The 26527-nt window shown below is 41.2% G+C and overlaps 1 protein-coding gene across 1 annotated transcript in view; it reads right to left on the minus strand.

Annotated features, from left to right (window-relative positions):
- The window catches only part of LOC105913154 (inactive N-acetylated-alpha-linked acidic dipeptidase-like protein 2), a 242130-nt gene that overhangs the window by 78997 nt on the left and 136606 nt on the right, over positions 1–26527 (minus strand). Inside the window, exon 5 of the mRNA XM_031575034.2 lies at positions 17027–17177. Within this exon, the coding sequence (XP_031430894.1) occupies positions 17027–17177 (151 nt within the window). The remainder of the gene's footprint in view (positions 1–17026; positions 17178–26527) is intronic.

Raw genomic sequence — 26527 nt, forward strand, 5'->3', positions numbered from 1 at the left:
CTTCCTACCCTTTGTAGTGCACAAATGGCATCGGGTTCATGCGCCCTGCAGTTACGCTCTTGGGCAAAAAGCTCCTCAGCTCCATTTACCACCCTGGCTGTATAGAGCTGATGCTGTGACATCCGTCCTAGCTAGCAAGCAAAATGCAGCAGGTTCAGCCCAGGGCCAGCCCAGGATCGAGGTTTTGTGGTGCAGCAGCCCTCAAAGGACCTCTCTGGATTCCAGCCAGCCCCAGTAGCAACAGTGTCGCTATTCCCCTTCCCCCTCCTCTCTCTCCGGGCAAGACATCGTTCCAGGCTCCCCCTTTCCAGTCGGTCTTCGTGACGACTGCTTCCTCCATTCACCTTCCACCCCCTCCCTCCAGGTTCTGGGCTTTGTAAAGTGCCTAGAGACAATTTCAATTGGCGCTATAAAAATAAAATTGAATTGAATTGAATGAAATTGCCGGAGCTGCACTGGATCCATCCAATTCTTTGACCTCATCACTCATTCCCCACATTCACCAGGCAACAGCGAATGTTTCTGTTTCCAGTCAGCTTTGGTAGCGACAGCATGCCCTTTGCCCCTCCTCTACCCTCGGCCCTAACGTCGCTCCAGGCTCCCCCTCTCCCGTCCCGTCGTTCTTGCCCCTTCCCATTCCCTTCCCAGAGTTGTACTGGATCTGAACTCAGTGACAGCGTCATCCACATGCCAACAGCAAACGTTCCTGGAATCCAGCTTCCGTGTCACAGTTCCCTTTTCCCCTCCACTCCCCTTGGCCGGGATCATCGCCCTAGGCCTACCTCCCAACCAGCCAGTCTCCCCTCTCCCCTTGGCCGGGACCATCGCCCTAGGCCTACCCCCCAACCAGCCAGTCTCCACTATTTGAGCAGCAACTAAAACGCAATGGACACATGTGCAAACACACTGATTTCACTCTTACAGCCATGTTTTTATTGGCTTTTGGGGCTGCTGATGTAGTGAGTTTACCTGCCCTACTTCTAGTTTCAATCCCACCATCCATCCCTGCGTATCAGACTTATGGATGTTCATGACACAGTTCGGTTCTCATCAATCATTGTAATTGATCGTTCAATTTCATTTTCATTTTTAATCTAGCTTCTCGTTTTCAGCCTTTTCTATGCTAAGCCCACTCCATCTCATACTGGTCCACGCAGTCTTCTCCAGTCAGCCCACTCTTCGTCACAGAGGAAGGTGCCCCAGTCACTCCTCACTGTTTCCACTTCTGAAATCAGTCCTTATTAAACCAGGATCCCCTGCAGATCGCTATTCACCCCATTCTTTTAGGATAGGAGCTCCCACCACGGCGGGCAACATCAGCCTATCCAAGCAGCAAATCAAAATGCTTGGCAGTTGGTGCTCAGATGCCTACCAATCCTACATCCGTCCTGTGTCTCGCCCACCAAGTATTGGTTCCAATGCAGATTTCCCACCGATAGCGGCCTCAGATGGAAGCTCTCTTGGGGTGTTGGGACATTGCTCTCATGCGATATCGGCTATAGGCATCACAAGACCACGGCAAGCTACCAAACAAGAAACCAGACATGCAATGAGTGCTCTAAATCAAGCATCCCGATGGGTGAACTAGTGAACTGACAAAACCGGATGGTATAGCTTTTACAACGTTCACTCTAACACAAAGACACAATGGTGAGATAAGACAATCCAAGTCAACAGATTGACAGTTTGGATTGTTCGAGAAGCACCCTCAACTGAGAGGTTTTTTTTTGTAATGGGAAGTGTTTCATAATTAAAACTTCGAAATGTGGCAAAACTATACATTTTACTGACATTTCCCAGCATGGAGTTTTAAGCACTGGATCCACCTTATTAACACTCTACTTCACATTGCCAGCTGACAGAAGTAGTGAACATTAGTGAGACGTAGCATTTCCTACTGGATAAAAGCTTTCGAAAAAGGCCCATTTGGGGAAAAAGGTAACGTGGAATAAGCCAGCAGTTTTTTTTCCCTAAAAATGTAACCTTGTCAGCCTGTCTTTATCTCTCTTTCATTGTCTCTCAAGAATGGCAGGTGGTAACATATTTCCTTGTTTCAGGTGAAGTGGTGACACCATCGTTATGCCATTCAGTCTTAATACTGAGGGGTTCATGTAGCAGACAACAGTACCATCTTCCAGTTATCGTGTCCCTTTGATCACACCCAACTGCCTTGGTCTTTTCTACTGCTCAACTATACTTTCAAATATGTCAGTAAGGACCAATAAAGCTTTCTTCATGATACTGATAAGGGACTGTTCATTCTGATAAACCACACTTCTGACTGTCAGAGACAGAGACAGACGGAGCGAGAGCTTAGTCAGATATTAAAGAAGGAGTAAGGCCAGGGAAGTCACACCTCATTAAATCACATATGCAGCTGTAGCTGACCTGAGATCCTTCACGTAAATGCATCTGACCTCTCATTTGAATTGAAATCACATTTGATATTGCTGCTGTAGCGTTGTCATGTTGAGACCGTATGATTTCATTTAAGTTTTTTTCTTTCTGATCACTGCTGTCTACAAAAGCAGGTTACGGAAAACTGAAAATCTTGATTGTAAAAACGCACTATTTAGTACTTATGTGCCAGTCATTGTATATGGTTGACATCACTCAGCTCTAAACCTGTAGACAGTCTAGATTTGGCAAGGTCCCACACTGGCTAAAAGCTTGGAATTTCACATAAACACACTTCTTCCCAACATCAAGTTGAATGCTTCTGGTTTGTCTTCAGATGGCCGTTTGTACATGGCTGTCCAAATCACCTACTTTGCTCATCTGCACAGTGCTCAACATTATTGATGCCTCCCTCACAGGCAAATGATACTCACAGTGGGAATGCTGATGCTACCATTGATTTTCCTCTACTTAAACCAACAACAATGTTCCAGCTGGACTTTCAGAGGGCTCGGTCGAGTGGCTGATGAAGATGACTATGTGGCACTTCACACAGACTGTCTTTCTTGGGGTGGCTGACAATGAATGTTATCTCACGATGAAGCAAGTATCTACTTGTTTGCAGTTAGCTGCTAAACACAGGTTCAAAAGGCTAGTTCTTTACCTTATGTTAGGTCAACAGAGATCCCATTCAAGGTTTTTGCATGCTCAAAAAGTTCTGTGATGAATGTCTGAATCCATTGGTGATGCTTTGGTGGTCCATTGGTGATGTTTTTTTTTTCTTACTTCTTTTGGCACAATGCTGAAATGATGTTCTTAAAACGCCCACTGTTGTGTTAACAGTATATTGACACTTCCACTATTGTTAAGGTATTGAACATTACTGAAGTGATTTCTGAACATTCATATCTGTCTAATCAATCAAGATCTGGAAATATTGTGCTTGCTATTACCTTTGTATTCACTTTACATTTTCCCAGCAAATTATTAATCAAGCCCTTTTTTCAATCTAAAACAGTCTGATTTGCTCATTTAAATAGTTAATCTAAATAGAATATATATTAATAAGATTCCATGCCCCATAGTACCATTAGGCTGATCGTTGTCGTCCTCAATCCCCTGTAAAGCAGAGGGTTGGGGTGTAATATTTCATTAATTTTCACTAATTTAATCAATTCATTTTAATGAATGTATCCTTTACATGTATTATAATAAAATTACAAATTGTATCTGTTTTTTTATTTTTACAATAAAATATGTCTACAATCTTAGTTCTGATCACACAAAGAAGACCAGATCAATCAGATACAGGCTTATTAAAGTCTAATCAAGTTCAATCATCTTCAATTAGCCTGTGGGTTTACTATTAACTGCTTTAAAGTAATCTTTTATAGCCACATGATACAGACTTTAGAGTTCTGGTTCTGAAACCCCACTAGAAACAAAAGACCAATCCGAATGATGAACTGCGAGGCACTAGTGAGTTCTACTTAAGGAAGGGTGGAAAACATCAGTTTAGGGAGTGATCAAAGCAAACGGGATTCAGTGTGCATTAAATGGTTTCTCTGTGGAGAACAGAGGAGACCACAGGCCTCATTTGATAGCCACCACAGAAAATAACTCATATTCCCTAAGGTTTCTACATCAGCAGACACCGCACCACCATATATGCCAAATACCCATGCGGACTAATATGAGCGACTGGGATACGACCCATGAGAAAGTAGAGGACAACCTTGATTAATAGTGCCATTAATAGCATACCTTAAACAAAGGAACAAAGGAAACGGTCTTAAAACATTTCAAAACTAAAAAAAGGAAATCTGGGAAAGAGGGTAATGTAAGGCATTAGGCAACTAAACACCATACAAACAATGGTGAAGGCAGCACAGGATTGCATCACAGGATTGCCATTTCTTTATATAATGTAGCAATATAATAAACACCCCCATGTCTACTTAATGTAATATTTCTTGATTGAGGGTCAAATAACTCGACTGAGGTTTAAAAAAAAAAAAACATTCTATGTGTAAGCCCAAATTAAATGTTCTTTCACAGAGTTAAGTCCTCAAAAGAGTATAACTTGATATAACGCCTGCGCAGCACTTTCCAAAAATGCTGAGAGAAAACAAACAAACAATAACATCTACTTGTATCCTCTGGAGCGGCGTGCACAAGGTGGAAAGGTACTGTATTAATTATTGCAGAGCCTCCATCCTGAGAGGCTTTATTCCTCTCATCTTCAATCATAGCACAAGGTAATTTAGGAGACCAATGTCCTGATACCATTGTTGATATGAGACAAAATGGAATCTTAATGGGAACAGCTGGCCCTTGCCTGCCAAACTGTATAGTGCAGCATACATAGTGATGTGTCTACAGCAGTTTTAAATGGGTCCAGGATTCATGATTGGGTTGTGCAAAACAGGTGCCATTTTCAGGGTAGCAATATTTGCTCAGGGACTGAGGCTGGGGGGAAAAAAAACACCGCATGTTAGGTTATGCTCACTCCAATCTACGCTTCTCTGATAAAGATTACTCTCTGTGGAAATAACTGCATTGCCTTTTGTATTATCCATTACACTGCAGAGCGATGCATTTATTGAGATGTATATGAACCATGTGTCACATCTATTTTAGTAGTGGGACGGGAATGAAATATATTTTCGCGCATGTTATGTGATACACTTTGCTTTGGCACTTGAATCAGATTGTAGCCCCTTGCATATTTTTCATGTAGACAGCCTTCCTATCCCAACCTTCATTATCATTTCCATATTTATCAGGGGCCATATAATGTTATCATGTCTCTTCTACATTCAGTTTCTTTAGGATGTTTTATCTGTCTACTTAGGTGTCAGTGTTGCCTTGACTGATTTCAAAAGACTGACTAAAGCCTTCACATGCATAACATACAACTCAAAACATAATGAGAAATCCGGCCAACTGTCATGTATTAGTATTGTGATCAAAAATGTAATTCAACCGTTATACATACACATCTAAATTGTTTCTAAGCTTTTTGTCACTAAAAGCGGGGATGCCCAATCTTGCTGCAGTAGAGTTAAGTAACACACTTCAAGTGGTTCAGGAACAAATCCCTGCTCACTCTTGCTTGATTGTCTTGTAAATGTCGGGGGATGCGGAATCTGAGAATCTAAGTTCAATGCAAGGATAGATCAATCGATCATAACGAGACCATCGTAAGATTATCTGGAATGTGAACACATGCAGTAACTTTGATTATAACGTTGGTGATTTGTTGCCTGAGACTTGCTCAAGGCAAATGTTTTAAATTAGGCACAGGTGATTTTATTCTCATTTGCCTAAAGATTCACTGGGTGTTAGTATCATCCACATAGATATTTCAGAGATTCTGTCCACCTGCCACTACACAATACTGGTAATCTTACCCCATTTATGTGAGCGGTCAAATACTACCTTTCCAGGGATTTTAGTTCTTTCCATGAGCACACTCCCTTTCACTTACAATACTAATTCAACAGAGCAATGAAATCCCATTTAGCCTCATGGATCTAGGAACTACCCCAATAATATACAAGATTACCCTTCACAGTATTTATGTTAAATAAGAAATTATTAATTTAATTATCAATTTAGCATCAAGGCCTAGGAATCCAACATGGTATCAGATGAAATACATCAATATTTTTCTACCAATCCAACACTACTGCTGATGCATAATATACTAAATGAAACTGTGATTATAAGTGATAATCCAGTAATGGTATTCCAAGAGTTCGATACTTTGTTACTGCTGTGGAGCTAAGAATATTCAATATATATATGTTCTCTTAATTGACCTTTATTGTGTTTGATACACAAGTCCTCCAGAATCACTCGACCAGGACACCTGAAAATTCTCTTTCTTAATGATGATTGCTTTTTAACGATCACTTAATGACACTTTCTGCCCATGGAGTCACAGACTGGGATGACACTAAACCCACAGACCATGTGGCTGCCTTCATTAAAGACCCAAAGGTGACTAAAAACTGAGATACTGCCAAACCCAATTTTGAGATACATCACTTAAATGTCACACAATTACGAACCATTATTAGTAGAGTCCATCGATGATATGCACTGGTTACTATTTGTCAAGAGTTGTTGCAGTGTTATTCAGTCTGAACGCATAAGTATTGTCTCTGATTGAACCCATTTCCTGCGATTCTCCCCAAACTCCTACAGGTCTAACATACGGACTTCAAGCGCTGGTACACAAAGTTATTTCTCCAGCGACCACATGCCGTCAATAAAGGTACATTTACGTGTTGCCTGGGACCTGAACTTAAATGTCATGGTTTTATTGTTTTGTCTGCAATAAATAATAGCCGACTCCAGGAGGAAAATCAATAGAGGTGTACCATTAGGGTGATTAATTAGTGGGCCGTGGTAGCCAATAGGACCCAAACGAGGCTAGAGCCTATCTTCTGGACAGCACATATATTTTACTCCCGAACAAAAGGCAATGCCTTAATCCGAGACCTCTTGAAGTATGATCTCAACTTCATTCAAAGTTTGTGTGAAAGGAAAATGACAAGCATAAATTCAGCCTACCAGAAATATCAGTGACCACAAACCAAATACTCTACAATAAAGGACAAAGTCAAATGCATACACGCCAATTTGAATCCAGCGCTGTCAGCGATAATCACACGCAGCAACAGGATAGACTGCGATGGATAACGAGATAACAGCAGATGTCATCTAAAAACAACCCGTGCTGACAGACCCCTGGCTCTCTCTCTGCTTTCTTCGTTAGTGCATGTCCACTCGGCGGTCTCTGGGCGTGGGAGTAAGTCCTACAGCTACTGCCACTGCCGGGCCACAATCTGCAGCACCGCAGATGCAAAGAGAAATGGATTTAAGACCAGAGGGGCTCGGGGCTAGGTGCAACAGTAAATTCTAGTCTGGTAAAATTATTCCCCACTTGCTGGGGCTAAACTGTGGCCATGTCTCGGAGGAAATATGGAGGGGCAAGGGGTCTGTAGGGGGGGGGTGGAGAGGGCAGACAACAGCTCCACATGAGAGGGACTGGAAAAGGTAAATAACAACGGGTGTGAGTGCCTCAATAAATATACTTTCCCTCTCTCTTTCTGTATGTGCGTGTGTGTGTGTGCGTTCGGGATAGTTCTTCTTGTGTAAAGAGAAGCAGAATTGGTACACATTTGGGCAGCAGGGTTACAGTTTTCTGTGTGTTTGAGTGTGTCTGTGCTTTACTGTCACCGTGTGATTGGTGTCGTACACAGTGTGTGATTTATATGGCACTGTGATTCAGAGTATACATGAATGTGTTTGTATAGTAGAGAGAGTTATAGAATAGTTTATGAGTACGAAGTCCTACATTCTAATGACGTGGCTAGGCTTGCACACATCAGAGTAAAATGGGGGTCGATGTGCAGCCATTTTGAAGATGTGTCTTCAGTAGATCACTGATCAGGATGGAGGACAGAAGCTCTGATGAACACAAGGGGCTTGAGTCTGAACATTGTCATAAATGTGCACGGCTTGCAAGAGCCTGCCAACACTAAATTCACCTGCCATTGTTTTTGAAATCAGGGTAACATGCACACTAGTTTATTTTCTAAATGTATTTTATAGCACATTAGAGACTTGAACATGATATTTCCCAGCTCTGAATGCGTTCGAGCCAAATGTGAACACAATAATGTGGTGATGACTCGTCAGTGGATTTTCTTCTATCTGATGGGAATCAATAATTATGTACAACTTTTTTCTATTTCAACATTTTCACACACTACCTCCTCACACATCTTCCCACGCATTTAAAAGGTTTTTTAACCTTTGATAAAGTCAAGGTCTTTGTTAGGCTCTGTTAGGTTCGCCGCCATATTGACAATGATGTAAAATTGATTAAATGACACGCCTCACTGAAACCGGGGATATTTTGAGTCGGAGCTCCAACTTGAAGTGGCATTCTAGTGCAATTTGCAGAGTTGGAAATATCGGTGTTTTCCGAGTGGTCTCGAACGCGCCATTATAGGTCAAGCTAAATGCTATGCTATGTTAAACGTCACGCCTCTGCTACCAGAATGCTGGCATGCTGTATAAGACACTGAGGCAGCATTATGCCAGCTTTGTTTAGTTCAGTGTAAACAAAGAAAGCTGCATGACTTCAAAGGGTTTACTTCAAGGGCAATAAAGTGGGATCCCTGTTTACGGGCTACAGCAGCATCTTACTCACCCCACCCCTACACTTCCCTGTGATGAGGAGATACCAGTCCACGCTTGCCAACACTACAACACTCATGACCTTCCGCAGGCAGGGCCATAACTCAGGCCCTTTAGGGGTACGTTACTATTACTACCCTTAGGGGTAACCGCTTATTAAAGTCACAACTAGAGACAGGAGAGCATGTGTGGGGGAAGATGGATTCTTCCTGAAGGGCTAAATCCTCCATTTTAAAACAATGTTACCTATCACCAATGCAGTTATGATCCTGATATCGTTGGATAACACAATTCAATTCCGAGGCCTCCACTAAAGGCCTTTGCACACACAGTTTAACACTTGGGAATACATCTTAAAATGCAAAGACGTCATCATTCAAATTCAGCTGGAGAGCAGGCATTGGTGTGACTGAAGCAATGGAACTAAGCAAATAAAGTGGTAATGTGGGCTGGGTGTGTAATGGTGCTCACATACACACATGCACAACACATACCTCTCAATGCATGCTTCTCGGTTATCACACTTACACAATGAGATACTGCAGGAGAGTCACATTTGCATAATATTACTGACCGAGCCCCACATTGCCGCCTTGAATGCAACATTTGTCTGTGCATGAAAAGGAAAACCAATTGCCTAACAGCTGTGGCTGAGGGCCAATTTAGGCATGAATGTAATCTTCAGACATGAAAAAAAAGGACAAATGATAATGGAGGCAGGACAGGCCAACGAAAAAAAAAAATGTATCAGTTGATTCTGCTCAATTTTGCCATCAAATGACTTAGATTTACACAAGGCTGTGAATTAGTAACCTGGTACGACCCACATTCACTATGTACAATCCCAGGGGAAGCCGAGCTGGGAGCAACAGGCAGCAGAGCCATGCTGGTGAACCACAACCACAACACCGAAACCTGAGCCAAGCGGTTCTTAAGAAGCATGCCTTACGAGGAAAGATGCAACAAGGGAACTCTGACAACATTACATTTCTCAAAGGTGAGAGATAACTTGAGCTTTAAAAGGTACAGTGTGTAGCGTTTAGTGGCATCTGGTGGTGACATTACTGAATACCCTTCCCTTTACAAGTGTGTGCGAGTACCTACGGTAGCCGTCAAATGCCATAACCACGCCCCTAACTCGAGCCAGTGTTTTGGTTTGTCCGCTCTGGGCTACTGCAGAAACGTGGTGCTGTAACATGGCGGACTCAGTGGAAGAGGCCCTGCTCTATAGATACAAAGGGCTCATACTAAGCTAATGAAAACACAGCGATTCATAGTTACAGTTAATTATACACTAATGGAAATATAATTATGAATACTATGTTCCATCTCTACTAATAGATGCCACTAAAAAATACACACGGCACCTTTAAGTTTTAAATTGCATGCCCCCTTCAGCCTAAAATTGCTTTGCAGGTCTAACATCCTTTCTTGAATAATTGAATCTGTAATGGCATAGTTCAAGCTAATACAGGGGCCATGTCAAATCTCGCCAAATTATAATACACTAACATTAATGTCACAATTGCCTTTAAAACAATGTTTTGTCTGCCCACTTCAGCTTACAACTGCAGCAACACTCACTTTATCGCAAATGCTTTTCAGAAATTGACAACTTACAGAGCACAGTAAATGAGTCTAAATAATTAGATTCTTTATAAATATTTTGGTATGACGTAAGGTCACATAAAATTTTGACTTGCTATTCCAGTCCAAGGATGTTCTTCTGTGGGGAACTGCTTTATGTTTCAAAGTACTAACATAGAAGAGTGAATCGATCTAAAGGTGTAACTGGAACTCTTAGACACAAATACACACCGCACACAAGTACACAGAGAATTTCAGTGTCATAGTGTCCTTAAGATTCAGATGCACAGCATAAATGTATAGGTGACCAACTTTTGTTCATGTATGTATGTATGTATGTATGTATGTATGTATGTCTCATTGTATCTTTGTTTCATTAAAAATAAAGTATATAAAAAAAAAAAGATTCAGATGCAGAGGTATATCATTGTCAATGTCATATCACAGTGCATTGTTACATTATAACTAAAGGATTAATGTTGGGGTACATGTAAGTAAACAGCATTTAAACTCTATCAGTGTGCAAATGTATCATGTGGTACTCTTTAATGATCTAATAACAACGGAACAAAGGAAGAGTTATTAGAGGAACACATTAACTATATTTGGATAGTGAGATGTAACAAACCTTAGTAGTTTATAAAGGCATTTCTTGTGGGAAAATGTACAATGCAATAGCTGGATATAGAGATGTTACTTTAAAAATCAAACAACTCTCCCAAGTAACACAGAAGATTTAGTTTAACACCACTGATGCAACCATGGGAGTCTGATAACATTAGGTAATCCATTTGTAAAGTAATCCATTTATATTTAGGAGAAACATTAATAAATTAAACGGAAAGCATTTAACTGCTTTAACCTCAATGCATTATGCAACTCAAAGAGATGCGAAAGCACAGCCCGGACACAGCACGTTTTTTCTACGTATTGTTTCATTAAGGCGGCAATTAGGCATAATCAAATCTTCCAACTCCACCAATGAAAAAAAGAGTCCGCTAGCTAACATCCTCCTTAATTTACAAGATCCCCAGACTGACCTTGACACCAATAACAAGTCTCCCTTAATGGACTAGAAAGTTTGCCTGAACCTTAAATGTATATATTAATGCTCTGGGGACTTACTACGGCTTCATAGGTTTATCACTGGAAGTCTCAGCACACATTCAAAAGTGTGAGTGTAGTGGCATCCAGGACCCCCACCTCTTTAGTAATAATGGCAAGCATTTGTTCATTAAAGTCTCAACCATGGGTCCCATTGCTGTGCTGAGTTTAAATCAATATGCAAATGACTACATTTCTATTCAAAGGCTTCTTTCGACTTCAACAAGGTTTCTAAATAACCCAAGGGATGCAATTCTTTCCATGTGAATAGACCCACCTGTCAGCAACTTGAAATTAACATGTAAAGATTGTTTTCAAACCCTTTCTCCACTTCTCGAAAAGTAAGGGGGAAAGGATAGCAGCTTCGCTTTGGAAGGTTAATACAATTATCAAATCATAACTATCCCCCTCCCTCTGAGGTCCAGCTGTCAGCTAATAGAGAAAACTGCATTTCTAATGTGAAAGACTTCCAGTCAACACCTGGAGCAGTTTTCAGTCTAATCTGCAAAACAGTGGTGGGGAATTTCTCCCGAAACAAACAAACTGAGACTAAAAGCCCACAGATAACCAAGACTAACAAGTACTTCCTGTCAGTGAGTTTAAAATAAATAAATGAATTCCGTTCCTTTTGCATGTCAACGACGGAGCAAAACATCGAAATGGACTCTGAGACATTAGTGCTTTTTCATTTTCGGGCAGCATTTCAAAGTCCCTCAGAGGACTCCACTGATTACATAAGATTTTTTTAATTAATGTGATAATTCTACCATATCATATGCCATCCCATAATTAACACCCATCTTTCCCTGCAATATAAAGTTGAAGTATGCATCACTTCTTCACTGCAGCCCCTAAGTGGAATGAGTAATGACAGAAGGGCAAACCCACTGTTGCTTTTCTAACACGCCACTAATTTCCCCATGCTCAGATAACCTATCCTATATCATCTATACATTTCATTAGGATTTCTCATTCCATATGTTTTCATAATCCATGTTCTTAATTTGCAATTATGCAATGAAATTAGACAAACATGGAGTGCCTTGCACAACATGAATATGTATGAGGACAGGCCGTAATGGAGTCCTGCAATGCTGTGCTAGTCTCATGTTTCATCTGAAAGCATGCTTGGCACAGGCCATGGCATCGCACATGGAGTGGGTGGGTGAGTGGCTGAGTGGGTGGGTGGGGGGGTCTTATGTACATCAGACAGCTGGCGTCTCCAGAGACACACATCTGGCTAGCGGCTGACTCGTCATGTAACGGTGTGTTGGACAACTCAAAACAGCTTTACACCAAATACTGAGTGGGGGATATTTTCCAACAATGTAAATATAGAATGTAATAGTGATGAATGAGCCATGAATTACAACCCTAAGAAGGGCTCTAATGGCTTGTATCATAATGATATATGCACAGGATAAATATGAATTATAATGCACTCCTTTTCTACAAACACTACTTTAAAAACTCACACAGAAAAAACCTTTCTGAAAACCAAAGCACGCAAACAAACAGTACCCCTATCTCTGGACTAGGTGGTCTGTCACAAGCTTGCACAAACTTCTAGATCCCATGTGTGTTTTATATACACACACACACACATTTCCCAACACTGAAGTAAATCCCACTCCTCCTAAATAATTCAGTGTCCCCTTGACCCCCTCAAGTGCACCCCCTCCTACACACACACACACACACACACACACACCAGCAACACTGCTGTGCTGGTGATCGAGTGAGGCGGCATGCAACATCTGTTCAGACATCTGTTCTCAGTCCTCTGTGTCCTGACTGTTGCCTGCTACAATCCTCAGGTACTACCAGTGGTGCCACGTTTCTGAGGCCAGTCATAGCGGTGGTGCATATGGTCGGGATAGAGAGGGCTGCCACACGTGGGTGGAGCTCGCACCGGCTGCAAAACTTGCAGCCATTCAGACAGTGGCACCTGCCTGTGGAGAGATGGGGAGGTCAGAATCCCAGCCTATGCATGGGTTTCATGGGTAATGAGGGTAAGCGATGGTAAACATTGCATTTTGCATGTGAGCGACTCCTCTGTCATGTTGTGTTGGTTGGGCTTGGAGCTGTCCATGGTTCTGCCCAGGGGTCTGGTGCTCAGTACCACAGACAGCAACATGAGTACCAACACACTCTCTCTCCTACTACACTGCGAGAGACACTCTATGGTTAGATTGATTCATGACAAGAAATGTTCTGATGCTTACCATGGACATTTAGCAAATCACAATTTAATGACATTTGTGTGTTAACCCAGTGAATGTCAGATGCTAATGTGTAATGTACGTAAATCCTTATACATTACTGCACAAAACAAAAACATATACAATTACTGTCCATAACTAATGGTGCTACATCAACATTCTGTATGGGTCTGTCTGGATGTACAGTATACAACAGAAGTGAGTTCACCCCTGTACACTCAAATGTCACTTAAATGTCAAACGATAATTGGAAAATCAATAATTGCAATATTTCTAAGTTGACAAGTAGAGTGTTTCCTCTTATGAGTGAACAAAAAGAAAGCCAATGCAACACAAGTGAATACATCGGTTACCACTGACAACTCCACGCGGAAGGGGAGGGGGGAGATGGACTTCTCTGCATGAGTCTACCTCAGTCTGACCTATCATCCACCCCATCATATTATACCAACCGACTGTCCACCCCTTTACCCTTTACTGGCTATACTAGCCCCTTGCACAGACTTAATGTCCTATATTCTCTTTGTACTCTTAATCTCTTTGCACTATCCACACAAGCACAAGAACACTATCTATTTGCACTATCCACACAAGCACAAGAACACTATCTCTTTGCACTATCCACACAAGCAGCACAAGAACACTTCCCTCCTGGGCATCTACACTGTCACTCACAAATCATGCACATTGCACCATAGGGTCAGACTCCCCCCCCACACACACACACACACACACTCACAATCAATGCATATTGTACCATAGGGTCAGACCCATTGGTGTATCTTGTATCTGTTATCACCCCACTCCTTTTGAACATGTTTTCCCTATGTCCTCGGTTCCCAAACTTGGGTACGCGTACCCCCAGGGGTATGCGAAGTGGTTCAGGGGGTACACGGGGAGAACATTTCCGCGATAACTGGAAACGGACGGAATTCACAGAATGTACCCTTTGAAACAGAATTGCAACTTTCAGACGGAAACATAATTTTGTGCATCAAAATCGCCCAAATTCCCCTGTATTTTGTCCTGCAAGGCTGTATTTCTTTCTTATAAACACAACAACGATCGCAACGATGAACAAGCATTAATTAGAAAAACAAAACCACTGAGAAAATGTCACGTCTGTGCCTGTCAAATGAATTTGCTCATCTTCCCAATCGCCTGCAAATAATGTTTTTTTAGTCTTCTGTTCTGTTGACGGCTGGCAAACAACAACCTTAGAAGGTTTGGGTCACTTGTGGCACATTTTATTCACTAATTTTAAGCCATTAATCTACCTCCGGGTGAACAAAATAAGCCGAAACGGAATAAAACGGAATTAAACTAAACTTCTTTTTTTTTTTTTAACGGGGGGGGGGGGGGGGGGGGGGACACTGTAAAAAGTTTGGGTAAGTGATTTGTGAAAGTCACGTGTGTGTAAGTGATTTGTGTATGTGTGTCTGTGAGTTGTGTAAATTGTATATGCTACTGGATGGTATCCATCTATCTATCTACATACAGGAAACAAAATTGAAACAAAAATTGAGCACGTCCTGTGATTTTCAATTAGCGTAATTACATGAACTTGGTTATAAAATGAGCTGTGATCATCAGAACATTCTCAGTTTTGGACCTCTGGGCTGTGTCTATCTGCAGGTCTGCATCACGGCGCCACATGAGGAACTGAAAAAATCAGATTGTGAGGCTTCACAAAGGAAAAAGGATACAGGAAGATCAGTGACCAACTAAAAATCAGTCGAAACTCAGTTGCAAAAGTAATCAGGAGGTATAGAACGAGCCGTGCCAGCACTAATCATAGACATAGCAGCCATCCTCCCAGAAGGATATCACGGACAGCGCGCTACTCGCACAATCTAGCTCTGATAAACAGACAGGGAAGTGCTTCAGACTTCAGAAATCTGAGTTTCTGTTACCGCTCGGGCTGTGCTAAGGACATTGCGTAACGTAAACCTCTATGGACAGTGTCCAAGAAAAAAAAACCTTGCTTGGTCTTCAGCACGACACTGCAAGATTAAACTTTGCATAAGAACATAAAAAAGAAGCCTGATGAATATAGAAACAACATTTTTTGGAAGGACAAGACCAAGATAAATTTGTTCGGCTCAGATGGTGTTCAGCATGTTTGGCATGAACCTAGCAGGACTACCACAGTGAACGCACAGTCTCAACAGTGAAGCACAGAGGTGGGAGTGTGATGATATGGGGGCTGCATGAGTGAAAAAGGTGTTGGGGAGATGACACAGATGGCAGCATGAATGCCTGTGGATATATACCAAAATACTGGCTGACAAGATGACTCCCAGTCCTCAGAAGCTTGGCAGAAGAGGAATATTCCAGCATGATACTGCCAAAATCACGCAAGAGTTTCTAAAGAAATAAAAAGGGGAAAACTATTACCTGGCCAAGTATGTTGCTTGACTTGAATCCACTAGAACACCTTTGGGGTATTTTAAAGAGAAGAGCAGAGATAGAGCAACACAACCCCTCCAGCAAAGAGCAGCTGAAAACAAATCTTTCCAGAAATGTCTGCAATACTGGTGTCCTGCATGTTGACGAGTCAGTCATCAAAGGTGTAGGTTGACATACGGAGTATTGAAAAAATAAAAGATTTGAATGAAAAGATGACTTTTGTTGCATTGAGTTCCTACTGTGGGCCCTCTGTTTTTAATATAGTACATTATTTTTAAATTTGACCTAGGAGCAAACTTCAACATAGAAGTAATGCAATTACTATAAGGCACTTCAGTGTTTAATCATTTGACATTAAAGTGATATTGCACAGGGATGTACTCACTTCTGTACTCTATATAAATTATTAGTAGTACAACTTTGTCCTGACAATAAAAAGACAACAAGGTGTCTGAGCAGCTCCTCTCATGGAATGTTGAATGTTTGACACCGAGTCAGTTGAATACTGATGTTCTTTGTATTACTGCTGACACAACTTTTCGGCAGGAAAAACCTGAATTTCCATAATTAAGCCGTGAAATGCAATTATAATTCCTCAGTTCCAGCACTTGACTTCATAGCAGTGGTGCAGGATATGAATTTTAGAGCGCGCTCCCGGGGGTGCATCAAGTGCAAACAAACAAATCTGCTCCTGAGCGGCTTTCCTTTCTCTAAACCCCCAGTCTGACGCTGGGCTCCACCCTGAGTCTCGATCAGCCCGAAGCCTGGGGCCTGGTGGACTCACTATTACACATTCAAATTTCACACAAGACGCCACAGGAATAACAATAAAATAAAGAGATATCATAATTGTCTTAGAAGCTGTTCGTGGAATGTTTATGAAATGCAGGGCAGTACAAATGTACATAGAAAAAAAAGAGAGAAGTGTAAGATGTATTGTGAACAGTAAGGCATTGGGGGTATTCATCATCACCACCACCACCACCACCTCCATCACCACAGTTTAACTTATAATATTGACATGAAAGGGCACACAAAGAAACAGAAAATGTCTTCTTAAACCATCGCCATCATCGGAGTAGTTCACTTACCGATGCTTGGGTAACCTGGGGTTGAAGGGTCTCCCCCTGGATTCAAGCTGACGCCAAAAGCCTTGTGCCAAATATTGAACTCGCTGGGGACATCGCATGGGTCCACATAAAGCAACGCACCCCCGAAGCCCTTCTCTTCCAAGAGGGAGAGCTGAAAAGGAAGTCCATATAGGAGGCCTGATCAATTATTTAAGTAGGAGCACACAAGAAAAAAGATAACAAAAAAAAAAAAAATCACCCACCACACCCTCATCTTGGGACTAGACATCTCAGCGCAATTATGATGATATCGTGCAGAAATCACTTTACATACTGATGTGGACTCAGTACAAAGAGAGGCACTTAGCCATATCAGCAGACATTTTTTACTTTAAAGGGAGGGAATTACTTTAAAGAGAGGACATACTATTTTATCAGCATTTCTGCTCAGAGGGTATCTTGGTGATTTATACCAGGATGTGCAAACTGAGTGACGGGGTTAGCATAGCATTCATTTTAATGCTAACATCGTGGAGAAAATACACAAAAGGGCTGGACTAAAGATTCCAAAAAGTTGTTAGCGGGGCATGCAGGGTCAAACATGTCCGTCAGGGGAGTGAGCAGGGTGTGTGAGAGTGATTGAAGGGAACCCCAGGCTCAGCTTAGCCAATGGGGAAAAAGCATTTGTCAGTGTGTTTGTGTTTGTGTGTGTGTGTGTGTGTGTGTGTGAGAGAGAATGTGTACGTTTTGAGAGTGACTGGGAGACATACGTCTCTTTTTGAGAGCTCGCAAGATATGTGTGACAGACGCCCCAAAGCCCACCAGTCTAGATAACAGCAGACTGACAGCTGCGCTAGCCCCGGTCCCCACCCCCACCCACCACAGCAAGCCCTGGATCAGCCTTGAATGTCTCCACCAGCCTCTCGACAGGCTGCTCTCAGTCAGTGCCTTAGGTCCCAGCCTCAGGTGAAGAGAGGGCAAAAGCCTAAGCCACCGCTGAACACGTAAGAAGAACACATAGGAAAGGGCAGGCTTGGATATAGTATCATAATTATGATGATGATGATGATGATGATGATGATGATGATGATGATGATGCTCATTATTATTATTGTTGATGTTGTTATTATTATTAATAGTAGCAGTAGTAGAAGCAGTAGTAGTATTAATAGTAGTAGTGGCAGTATCTTACAATGTGTAACATATGATCCCAATGGCTTTGTGTAAATATACTTAGACCCTGGTCACAAAGGGCTGTCATTAAAACATTCACATTGTGAGTTAAACGTAAAAAGCAATAATTACTGTTCAAATTCAGTGACAGACTGACACACGCAAATGGACCAGGGACATGTCACAACGCTTAGGGGAATATGAGATGTCACATGACTAATAGGACTCTACCACCACTTGGTCTTTCTCAAGTCAGTGTAATGTCTCAGCTCTGAAAGAACAGGAAGAAAAGGAAATGTACAGCTCCACATTCACATCTGTTTACGCCGAGGCATGTGTCACATCCTTCCATCTGGCCTCTCTAAACGGTAATAAAAATCATCACGCATTTGTTCCACAGTGACAGACCTTAACAGTATTTTGGACACAACACGTCCTCCACTCCAATCTCAGATATTCACCAGGGTGAGGTGTAAGAAAGCTGCAGGGTGTTATTCACCAGCCAGGGCTGATGTTGCTGACCCACTTTGCACCACGGCAGCCATTTATATCCACTGAGTCACTTTTATAGGCCGTTTTTGTCTTTCACACAGCAGCAACATCTGTAAAACAAACGCCTGGGCTCTCAGGAAAACGAAAAAAAAAAACAGCGTGCCAGAACACAGTGGCAAAGTCATACGCAAAACTAGCATGTTTTGGAGATGCGTCCGGAACATAGCACAACACTGATACAGGAAGTACACGTGGCACCCTGGCATTAAGAGAGTTGTAACAATGACAGATCCTAAGAAATTCTCTAGAAAAAAGCTAAAATGGAGAACAGAATATGGCCAAAAAAAAATACAACCGAATTTGGAAAATGGAAAATAAAAAAGACTGCATAGGGCCCTAGTCACTGACTTACATAGAGTAGAGCCAAATAACCTTTTCCAGGGGATAGAGATAAGTGCCGTTGTAAAGGGAGAGAAATCAGGGGATCAAAATGGTATTAAATCCAATGTGGGAGTTCTTCACAGATAGCAATCAACACCTTGGGGGTATTTTTGTATCTGCTCTAGACAATAATACCATGGATCACGGCCTCTCTTGCTAAATGCCAACAGCCACTAACACCCTGTCCTTCACTGCAAAATCGGGGTTCACAACTAAGCATACAACACTTGACATTTACTCACTGGTAGAGACTCCACTTCACAGCCTTTCCACTAGGACCATTCCCACGGACATTGAATGCTATGTGTGCTAGCTGTGCGCACAAACTGTCTTTGACCATCACTATTACCTAGGAGAGAGTCTACCATGTATCCACCTTGGGGCTTCAGAAGCTGTTAAAATGACTAGCAAACAATGGCACACAGAACATAACAGAGAGCATAACAGAGTTTTCTTAAAACTTCAGCCTAAGTGTCTATATGTATGTTACCCCAACACAGACCAGTGTGCTCCTCTGAATTTTCAATCTACCATCTTTTGTTCAAATCCCATTAGGCCACAAAAAGCTATAACGCTTGAATTTAAACTCACTGCATGAATGCAGTCTTTCCTATAAATATAGTATTCAAGGTAAATGCTCCTCTTCCTCTTTTTACACATACCACTGCCAGAAACGGGGAAAGTGCTTCATATCACATTACTTATTCTTTACTGTCTCCAAATAACATTAATTCAAAGTGATTCAAAGTGAAGTCTATCTCTAAATATGAGTGTGTTAATACTCGCGGGTTTCATATTCTTTCTGAGGAGTTGCAAACTCGTGTGAATTCCTACCCCACAAGGTTGCATCACATGCACACCACGTTCATTAACACACAAATGGTCAGCAAGACCCTCCCTGCCTGCCATTCACACCTTTCATACCCCCTTCCTTTCACCTTGAACTAGACCCCCAGACACACCCCTCCCCTTCCTTCTGCTTTCCTAACACCATATTTGCATACACCATCACACCCACGTCACGTTAGGATCAAACTCTCCATTGTCCACATTCTGTTCCTCCACGGAAAGAGTGACATATTTACATCAAATACACACAAACCTCAGAGACTACCACACATTTAATTAAAACACTACGAAGTGACCCACTCACCCAAATTATTCTTTCCTGCCTAAAGGTTCAGAGTAGGCCACACCTTATATCCCCCAAAAGCTTCCCCCCCAGAAAAACACTTGTGGATAATTATATTATTATAGTGCAGTTTCCAGAAGTTTTTAAATAGTGGGTGAGTATCATCAGCGTAAAAGTCTGCACATCTTTTTAATATCCTCTCCTTTAAAAGACAAATGTCAGTCGAACTGTGACCATCTCTAATTAGAGTGCCACGTATTAATGCTGTGGAACTGATTATGGCAGAATTAGAGCCTTTGCCATTACGTTTCTTGAAAATGCATAGAAGGGAAGAAATGAGAATCTTGTTATTTCAATTGATTGTCCACAATACAATTATACTTGTGGATTTTCCTGCAATCTTACATTTGAAATGATTTTTGTCCACAAATGCTGTGAGTGTTATCCCAACTAGTTTTTTTTTCAGTTCAACACACACGTTTTACACACTTCAGTTGTTTCACAACACATTTGTCTTTGACAGTTATTCTCTATTCTTATTAGCATTAAATGTTGCAAAAAAGCAACAAACCACATTGTAGACTGAAAAACTAAATGCCATCACCTCAGGCCTGGCAGAAACTAGTGTTAATTAAGATTCCAGATGGCAAGGATCAAGACAGTCTAAATCCATCAAAGATGCTTGCCTACCTACAAAGTACCCTAAAAAGTGTGCCTATTGGCGAATTCAGGCTGTTTTGAAGACAAAGGGTCTTTTGGTTTGTTGCACTTTGTATGTTGTTATTTGAGTAATAACTATTCATGTCTTTATTTTTGAAAACATACAATACAACTTTTTTCTACAAGTGCCTTAAACATTTGCAGAGTACTGTTTTATATTCTGTAAGAGCCTAACAAACTATTTGCTATCAATGTCCTATGGAAACGTTTTGTGTCATATACTTTGAGTAGGCCTACTCTTTCAGGTCCAGCCTGTTTCATCATTTTTAATAATGCAAATAATGACATAGATGAACGTTGGCAGTATAAGCAAACCCCAGACCAACACTGCGTGCACACAAACTTGATGGCACTGACACCGGCGGTGGCTTTAAGATTTCCACTTCTGCTGAATGTAATCTGCACCGGAAGGAAGGTAATGCTAGACAAGTGGGCTGAAGGCGCTTTGTTCCCCGACTGAGCAGAGGGATCACAACAGAAGCCTTCCCTCAATGCCAGCTCCTTGTCATCTCGTTCAGCACAATGTCTTACAGAAGCAGCCAGCACCGATAAGGAACTCTCCAAAGGCCCCACGGAACCAATGGTTCTCCTATTTGTGCACACAGGGTCTCTATTTACTTTGCGAGATAAAAGTCCTTCTGCCTGAGTCTGCCTATCTGTTCATCTACCCCTTATCTATCCGTCTCTCTCTATCAATATATCTTTCCATCAATCACATCTATCTGTCTATCAATCTGAGCTCCTGTACAGACTTGATGTACTCCGTGTCCTTTCGGTTATTTCAACGCATCACTACTACACTATTCATATATTTCCCATCATAAGACTCTATTTCACTCAATCATTTTCTGGGAGTTTCTACTGGTTTGTTTGCACTTTGAATTCGATCTCAAAACTATAGCAAGAGAAAGAAAAGAATATTCAGGGCATACAGGCAGAAAGATGTATGAATCATTCATAACTCACAGTACATGGAAGAGTGTAATGTCTTCTTGTTTGAGTACTTGAAATTTACCATATAAAAAATACATAAAATGTTGCGCTGAGAGTGTGTAATGAGATTCCATGTTCTGAATGCAGAGTTCAGGAAAAAAAGAATTACAAGTAATATCCACAAAGTTTGGTCCAAATACAAGTCCTGTCCTGGGGATAGTTAGCCTGGCTCTGCCCGTCTAACTTAATATTGTCATTACCGCATTTGGTCAACTTTCCATTACTTGAGTTGCTATACAAACAATTCACTGACTGAAAGGCAAGGTAGGGTAACAATGAGCACAGGGACTGTAATGGAGCACATGCTTAAAATAGATCAATACCTCTTCCCACACAAATTATGTTGTGACTTACAGGCATATTGATAGTATAGTCAATAGTATGCTGTCAATCACAGCGGTACCCTGGCACAGTAGTTCTATATACAGTACATTGGATAAAAAACAGCAACTTGACTGTTTTATTGTGTGATCCTTAAGCTATGCCTTACAATGATATTCTCGATAAATAATCGGATTTCCATATATATATATATATATATATATATATATACTGTATATATATATATATATAGAGAGAGAGAGAGAGAGAGACAGAGAGAGTACCAGTAAAAAATTTGGTGACACCTTCTCATTCAATGGTTTTCCTACATTTTTTTATTATTTTCTACATTGTAGATTAGTACTGAAGACATCAAAACTATGAAAGAACACATGGAATTATTCTTCAAAGTAGCCAGCTTTTGCTCGATCAGCTTCATGAGGTAGTCACCTGGAATGGTTTTCCAACAGTCTTGGAGGAGTTCCCAGTGGTGCTGAGCACTTGTTGTCTGTTTCTCCTTCACTCTGCGACCCAACTCATCACAAACAATCTCAATTGGGTTTAGGTTGGGTGATTGTGGATGCAGGGTCATCTGAAGCAGCACTCCATCACTCTCCTTCCTTGGTCAAATAGCCATTACATAGCCTGGAGGTGTGTTTATGTTCATCGTCCTCTTGTAAAACAAACGATGGTCCCACTAAGCACAAACCAGATGGGATGGCATGTCGCTGCTGAATGCTGTGGTAGCCATGCTGGTTAAAAGTGCCTTGAATTTTGAATAAATCACCAACAGTGTCACCTGCAAAGCACCCCCACACCATTACACCTCCTCCTCTATGCTTCACGGCGGTAACCACACATGCAGAAACCATCTGCTCACCTTCTCTGCGTCTCACAAAGACACAGCGGTTGGAACCAAAAATCTCAAATTTGGACTCATCAGACAGAAGTACAGATTTCCACTGGTCTAATGTACATTCCTTGTGTTTCTTAGCCCGAGCAATTCTCTTCTTCATGTTCTTCCTCAGTAGTGACTTCTTTGCAGCAATTCGACCATGAAGGCCTGATTCACGCCACTGTGAACAGTTGATGTTGAGATGTGTCTGCTACTTGAACTCTGTGAGGCATTTATGTGGGATCTAATCTGAGGTGCTGTTAATTGGCGGTTTCTGAGGCTGGTAACTGTAATGAACTTATCCTCTGCAGCAGAGGCAGTCCTCATGAGAGCCAGTTTCATCATAGCGTTTGATGGTTTTCGTGACTGCACTTGAGGATACATTCAAAGTTCTTGAAATGTTCCGGATTGACTGATTTAAAGACATGTAAAGACATGACAAGTAATTATGGACTGTAGTTTTCTCTTTACTTAGTTGAGTGGTTCTTGCCATAATCTGAATCAGCTAATGCAGATGGTATTTTTCATAGTCACATTTTCATATATTCAGTTGACAGAAGCTTTTATGTAATTCAACTTACAAATGAGGTTCAGTACAACTTGTGCTAACAGTGAATCCACAGAACGTTTGTTTTAAGCGCCACATGACCAAGTATCCAGGTGTCTACAGCAGGTGCAATATTCACAAATGCACTACGAGTGACTGCAAATATGAACACGTAACATGTAAATAATAAAAGAAGTACTAATAAAGATGTTTTCATAGACAGGGCCTATATGTGACAGCAGGACAGATGTTTAGGGGGTCTCTTAAGAACTATGACCAGGCATTTCTTCTACTTGAGGTACCCTTGACCTAGATTAGAGAGTGATTTTTTTTTGGTTTTACACGGGACAATATGTTGAATTCCTTACTTCAATACTTAACCATAGTTAACAGCAGCAACAACAGGAGAGAGACACACATTGATAGTAAATGCTGGTAGATCAGCCAGTACAGCACTACAGTAGTCCAAATTAAAAAAATAACAAGTAGCTCGACATGAAAAAGTGCAGCACACATAAAGAGGTGTCACATAATCTCCCTTGTGATATACTGAGCAAATCTACATGGCCTGGCAACTGACATCAGTTATCAATTATGGTTAGATGGTTCTTGAATGCTGCCTGCAGGTTCCTAGAGGAAGGTAGCATTAATGACAAGCCTGAGTGGATAATGATGCAGTGTTGGATCCCAGGCCTGTCTGGTAGAAGACCTTAGCTTTTGACAGGTTTGGGTTGAAAGCGGTGACATTTCTGTGAGGCATGCCAAACTCCATGCAAGACTGTGGGGTTCTCTAGAGGGGGAAGACAGGTAAAGTTGGGTATTGTTTGCATAGAAGTCACCTGTATAGCGACACATTACCCAGGTAGTTGTAATAAAAAAGGCTAGTCAGATTTTATTTGGGATTTTTGATAAAGATATAATTGTCAAAATGTATATATGTTTTAATTAAAACGCACTTAATGCAGAGAATGCTAGTTTTAAAAAGATGGGTTTTAACAGCAGTATGGAATTGTGTAATGGAGTCCAGTCCATGTATGTGAGGGGTAAGTGGTTAAGTTGATCGAACAGGTCTACTTTCAAAATCACCACCATCATACATGGAAAGACACCAACTTAGCCGGTCAGCAAAAAGACAACTGAAAATCCAATGGCTGGATAGAAAATTGGCATTGGTAAAACATATGCCTGAAAGAGGCACATTTTTGTCAGCACAATTGACCTAACAAGCTCGCTAACGTTGGCCCATACAACTGATTGGCTGAGCTTAGCTTGTTAACTTGCTAGCTAGCTATCAATAATATAATTTCTTCTGTTACAAACGAACCACACACAATTATCACAAACGTGTATCAAATATATCTCTACAACATTAAAGTGAAAACATATAACATGACAATTATGCTACAGATACTTACATTTATATTCGCTGCTGGAGTTGCCAGAAACTAGTGATGTTACGAATGACACCGGGGCTTCGGAGCGTGTGTTGCGAAAGTGAAGCACTTCCAGAAGGAGCGCGTATCGAGGCTTGTATCGTTTTGCCAAAATGACGTCACTGGTGACGTCCAAAGCCTCATTTGAATCAAGTGCTTCACGAAGTGGTTCGTTGTTTCACTTCTGGCGGGAAGCTTCGAGTCCCATCTCGTATTCGTGGTTGTTGTCAGTGGTTGGAGACGTAGCGATAGTTGGAGATTTAGTGATAGTTGGAGATTTAGCGGTAGTTGGAGATTTAGATTGTTTGCTGTTGTTAGTAGTATAGATTATTTGAAATAGAGTTATGGAGCCAGTTAGAAAGAGAAAGTTGCACAAAGCACTTTCGCCCCCTTTTCACTGCCCTGCACTTTCACTGACCAGTTGTCCAAAAGAACTCTCACTACCCTTGGTTTTACAAAAGTACTGACCAGTATTCCAAAAGCACTTTAACTACTCTCTGTTCAAACAGCATACAAAAGAAAGTAAAGATAATTGGCAGGCGTTTTTATCCAAAGCATCGGATTAAAACTTGCTTTGGCCGAGAATCGAAGCTCCCTTGCACCGCACATGCTTGAGGCGACGTCGCTAACCGTTGTGCCACCATAGAACTCGTACACTGTATGTCAAACAATTATTAGAAGGAAGAATAGAAAAAGAAAGCCTTTATTGTCATTGTATTCTCATACAACGAAATTTTAATTAATCGAGGTACGTTTTTTTCATCATACGTTTGTGTGCATGTTATTTTAGTAGGTCCTGCGCACCACAACAAATTGAACAAATTCACTGTGCCGAGAAAATCTCTCCTACACCGTATTTTTATTGACCAGCATGTGTCACTAGAGAGCGAACGAAGCTTCGAGTAGTGAACCTTTTTTCAACACGTTTGGCTGGAAAGCTTCGAAGGTTCATGAAGCTTCATTTCGCCATCACTACCAGAAACCACTGCTGTTGTCCCTCATGTTTTTTGAAAACATTTAAAAGTTGGGAATCAAGGCGTTGCATCATGGGATGCAGCAGCCGACAAAGTGAACTCTGGCAGTATTCAAGTAATTTTGGCTGTAAGCATTCAATTAAGTAACTAATACAACACGGGGACTGAATTAGTAATTAAAAAAAATAACTAATTGGAAATCAACCGAAATGTTGTATATTTTTGGGGGTAGTATTCTTTATATGAATACACTAAAGATCAATTTAAGTATTAGTGATAATTAGTTTACTTATATGAAGTACACTGAACTAGTACATTTGTAATACATATTTATTGCACATATTTAGTACAAAAAAGTGTGTTAGAACTGCATTTGCTGATATTATATAAGTACATTAAAA

This window comes from Clupea harengus, chromosome 10, assembly GCF_900700415.2.
Source record: "Clupea harengus chromosome 10, Ch_v2.0.2, whole genome shotgun sequence".
Lineage (NCBI taxonomy): Eukaryota > Metazoa > Chordata > Actinopteri > Clupeiformes > Clupeidae > Clupea > Clupea harengus.